Genomic DNA, 5,165 nt, shown 5'->3' with positions numbered 1-5,165 from the left:
CCATTTAAGCCGTCTCCAGCCATTATTAGTCTCAAAGTGGGTTCCTCGTCATCAAATTTTAATACAAACTTTGCCCTTGACCTGATCTACATTTATAAGTAATTTTGACCTATCCTATTATTTAATACTTGTGTAGACATTTACTTATTTGTGTTGGAGTCCATGTGCTGGAATCTACAAACATTCATGTGATTTATTGTTGCATATGTTTTGGCACAAGGAAATATTTTCTTATTAATTTATACATGCATATGAAACATAAAACAAGTACCTAGAGCACATAGAAATTGAGCAGCTATTTCTCTTCAGAATGCCAGATTTAAGAGTAGTATTAAGATACTGATATTCTAATTATCTATGTATATTTTTTTGATATCAAAAACTATTTATTCATGGACACGTGTAGATATTTTGCATGTTCAGAATGCAGTCACTGGAAGTTCACAAAATACAAACATTGAAAATATGAAACTGTAAATAAACTGATATATTGAACAGTTTTTATAAATAGTGTCAGAGTAAAGGATAAATTAAAACCAGCTTCATAATTTACCTTTCATCAAAATAAGTGGAGCTACACTGAAAGATTATCATTTATAAGTTTGATCTTTATGTTAAATGAATAAGATCTTCAAATTTAAGTAATTTATTTAGGATTATTCATGTAGCAACATATACTTGTAGCTCACATTCAAATATAATTTCATTCTAAGTGGAAAAAAGCAACCATGAAAAGGAAAATTGTTTTTTATAATTTCTTATAGAAGTTTTTTTAAAGAAGCTGTTTATTTTTAGCTGGATTTTAGCTTAGTCATTAGTATGGCTAAATAGTGGTCAGTAATAGTCATTTCGTATATTTGATTTTAAATGTGAAACCCTTTTAGTGTGAATTCAGAATAACATATGATAAAAGCGAACTTTTATGTTTTTAGTATATTTTGTATTTATTCCTTTTAGTAAACATAGTAATGCTACAGATTATTTTTTCACAGCTAATACCAAGTATTCACATTTCCTCTTCACTATCAGTAGAAAATATATCTTACCAGAATCAGGTCACTATACAGCAAGCCACTTGTGATTCAGATTTACCAAATGCCTTTGAAGCTAGAAAGGAAGATGAGGAAGTACCTGATGATAAAGGACTTGGTACTGATAATGCAAGAAAAACTGAAATTCATAAGGAACAAAACACAAAAAAGTGGAAGTATATAATACAAAAGAAAAAACATTCAGAAAATCTAGATTCTGATGACGATAATCCTGAAGGTAACATGGATGAAATGAAGAAACTAAAAGATGGAAAACAGGAAGCTGATGATGAAGTGGATGAACATGGTTTTAAAGGGAGAAGACTGTACTCAAGCAGACACAAAAGTCGGAAAGTTATTCAGGCAGTTGCAGTAAGTATGTATTTCATTTTCAAGTGGACTTGGCAGTTATGACTTTCCTAGCTGTCTTGTTTGGGAAAATTTCACTGTTAAAGGAGAAATAATGTATAGTTTTTTTGCTTTTGTTCAACATAATCATAAGAAGCTAATTTTGTTTTATTTTTAATTTCATACTTTCTTATGCAAGTAAAAATACTTTGTACAAAGAATTTTTTGAAAGTAGTTGTAAATGTCCAAAAATTAAAATCTGTTGTGTGTTTAACATAATGTTTTAGTTCTAGTTGTGTAATTATTTTGTGAAGTTAATATAATGAGGATTAGACTTAAATTGAATGGAGTTGTGCTTAATAAGTAAGTGACAAATCTTTTGACAACTACCATTTTGGCCTTAAGATTTTCAATTTCAAACTAAATATATACTAACCTTTACTCTCATTAGATAATTACACATAAATAGTGTTTCTGTAGCATACATGATTCTGATTCCTGACTAAGTAAGACTACTTGTATTGAAAAATTGGGTTGTTGTTTCATTATAGGTTGTGAGTCTAAAGTTCAAGGTATATGAAAAGATCTACTACTGTGATGCTATAATTTCTCTGTAGACTTTCTGTTGGATGGTTGCCTCAGATTTACTGAAATCTGTTTATATTTGGCTTCTTGTGTAATGAGTTTACTAGTATCTGAATCATATAATGTTTTGTGATTTTGAAACTTTATGCAGTATTATTAATAACCATAGAAACTCAGTTTTATTATTTTTTGCACCTTGTAATCTTTTCTCTAAAATTAAAACCTTAATTCTTAATTCGTTCCTATTTCATCACTACGTTTCTTAGAGAGAACATCAGTAATTAAATATCTACACTTCTGAGAAAGAGAGAGAGAGAACAATAGTTATTATATATTTACACTTCTGAGAAAGAGAGAGAGAGAACACTAGTTATTATATATTTACACTTCTGAGAAAGAGAGAGAGAGAACACTAGTTATTATATATTTACACTTCTGAGAAAGAGAGAGAAAGAACACCAGTTATTAAATATTTAAACTTCTGAGATTGTGAACATCAGTTATTAAAAATTTTATTTCTGAGAGAGGGAAAACTTACGCCAGTTACTAAGAATTTGCAATCCATGAACATTGTAGAAAAAAAAAAACTTTTTATTTCAAACTTGAAAACTGTTTATGTATACATTCATGTATATAATATATATAAAATTATATGCAGTCTTTTGAATATGGCTGATTTATCAAAAATATGTGTCTGTGATACATTGATATATAGTAGTTTCAAATTTGAACACAGTGTTCATTAGCTCAAAGCAGATTTAGTTAAGATTTTGGCATTGATAACTGAATTTATAATTTGTGTTAATACATACCTCATTGTTTTCCATTTTAATATGCTCATTTCAGATCGTGTATGCTCATAAAATCTTTATCAGAGGTGGCATTAGGGGGTGGGGGCAAAGGAAGCAGTTGCATGGGATACCCACCTGAGAGGAGCCCCATCACAAGAAATTAAAGAAAGTTTAAGTCTTATGATGGGTCTCAGAATAAGACTTTGTGTGAAGTCTCAAGTACATAAACAATTGATATAAATGTTTGTTTCTATGTCATAAAGAGTTCTTCACAAACTTTCACATTAGATATATAGCTAGAGAAATTTATAAAGGCTTATCATTTGATTCAGGAAAAATATGCTTTTTCTGTAGAGGTTGCAAGCTTTGAAACACCGTATGAGGAGGCATTCATCTGGTTCTATAGACTCTCTCAACGAGGGATTCAGTAACACGTTAAACATCCCAGTTGGGGACTTGCGTCAGTCCACCAGTGAAATAGCATTAAATGAGCTTGGCTTAAAGGGGACTCCAAAATTGTGGTTTGGGAAGGATTATAGTAATTTCATTGTGAAGGACTTTATCCAGCTTGAACAGCCATATCAAGGTCAGAAAGATTTATCTAGTACTTTAATATTTTTAGAAATTGTTTTTACCTCTTTGCATATCATTTATATACAATGAAAAAAATTAAACACCAGTTCATCACATAACACTTACCAAACTGATACATGGGGATCAACAGAACAGGCATAGTCACATTTGATAAATAACAGATGTAATCATGCAAGATATACAACATAATAGATGCAATTATGAAAGGTAATTAAAGGTAATATAAATGTAAATTAATGCACCAGGTGTAATCATATACAGTGATCAAGTTCAGCCATACTTCATGATGAGCAGAAAACTTATAGCTATAATTTATGATTGATATAACAGGATAACCCTTAAATTACCAATGGAGGAGGATTTCAAATCCCCTTTGACTTAATATACATATATTTCTAAACTATTTGTGCATCAAAGTACTTTTGCAACCATACCTTTGTTGTTACAGGGTCCATAATAACATTGGAACAGGTTTAACAGGTCTAATCTCATCCAATGATCAACAAAATAGGTCTAATTGTATTTAGTGATGAACAGAACATAGTCAACCATACATTTACTTTTTAATTAACAAATTTTGTTTTACCATACTGCTTGAGTAACAGAATGGATTTGGCCAAACATTATGATTGACAGAACAGATGTTATTGTAAATCATGATCAAAAGAACAAATGTAATCATATTTTTCATCTAACAAAATACACACATTTTGATTATGAAAACATGTCTGACTTTATGAAAAAAAAACATATTTCATGGAATATATCATGATCATTGGAATAGACGTTGCCATTTATGATTAACATAACAGGATGATAAAAAATATTTAAAAACAACCAAGCAGACTAAGTAAACTATTTGAAATATGAATCATTAATCATTTGGCACAGAAAAGGAAAAAGGTTAAGATTTGAGGCCAAAATTCATGCACACACAAACAATAAAAGAATAATAAATATTTAGTTGAAACTCTTTGAAGGTTATAAAAAGAAACATACAGTTAAAACCACATAGGAGACAAAGATAATGAAATTAAAGAATTGGTTGAGCAATTGCTAAGTTTTTTATATCTTCATTTAAATAAGGATTACGTGTTGAGGTAGCTGTATGATCTGACAAAGAGCACTAGCTCGAAATGTCATTCTTCTTTAAACAAAAATATAAAAAACTTAGTGATTGTTCACTCATTGAAGGTTAGTCAAGGAGAAAGAAAAAATTTATGAAACCATTAATTCCCACAATCACACATTATTGGAAAGATAGCTTTGAGAATATCATTACATATCCAAAACATGCTGTAAGAAAGTTAATGAGGAGCTTAATGTTTTTAACTTTTTAGTATGAATTAAGCTTCACTTTGGGCTAGTTTTAATTTATTATATATATTTTAAACTTTGAAGTGATCAAATCAAACACTTTACATTTGAAAATTTGATTATTTTATAACTTGAACATTTTTTACATGTTGATGAATAATTTTTTAATAATATTTTGCACATTGTAGTTTTATTGACCACATGAAGAACAATATATGAACATTATGAACTGTAAAACATAAGTTAAAACTACTCATAATACTGGGAACATGCGTTAAACTGAGAAATTACTACATCTCAACTGCTTAAAATCTCAGTTTTCAATTTATTGGTTGTTAAGGATGGAATTTACTAGGTCTTAATCTAATAATTGACTGTGTGAATAATACAGTAAGGTATTTAAGTGGTAAAATGTGTGAATCAAGTTCCATTAGATTTAAACAGATAATATAGTGTATTTTTGCTGTCTTATTGGTAAACTTGTAGAATTCTCAAAGAA

General features: G+C 29.3%; 1 protein-coding gene across 1 annotated transcript in view; it reads left to right on the top strand.

The window, feature by feature from the left end:
• LOC106463456 (phospholipase D1-like) overlaps window positions 1–5,165 on the top strand; it is a 132,810-nt gene that overhangs the window by 81,529 nt on the left and 46,116 nt on the right. Inside the window, exons 14-15 of the mRNA XM_022390947.1 lie at window positions 993–1,403; window positions 3,110–3,341. Coding sequence (XP_022246655.1) covers window positions 993–1,403; window positions 3,110–3,341 — 643 coding nt within the window. The remainder of the gene's footprint in view (window positions 1–992; window positions 1,404–3,109; window positions 3,342–5,165) is intronic.

The sequence above is a fragment of the Limulus polyphemus genome, unplaced genomic scaffold (genome assembly GCF_000517525.1).
Source record: "Limulus polyphemus unplaced genomic scaffold, Limulus_polyphemus-2.1.2 Scaffold1413, whole genome shotgun sequence".
NCBI lineage: Eukaryota > Metazoa > Arthropoda > Merostomata > Xiphosura > Limulidae > Limulus > Limulus polyphemus.
The sequence above is the reverse complement of the archived record's forward strand: the minus strand, read 5'-3'. Positions and strand labels throughout refer to the sequence as shown.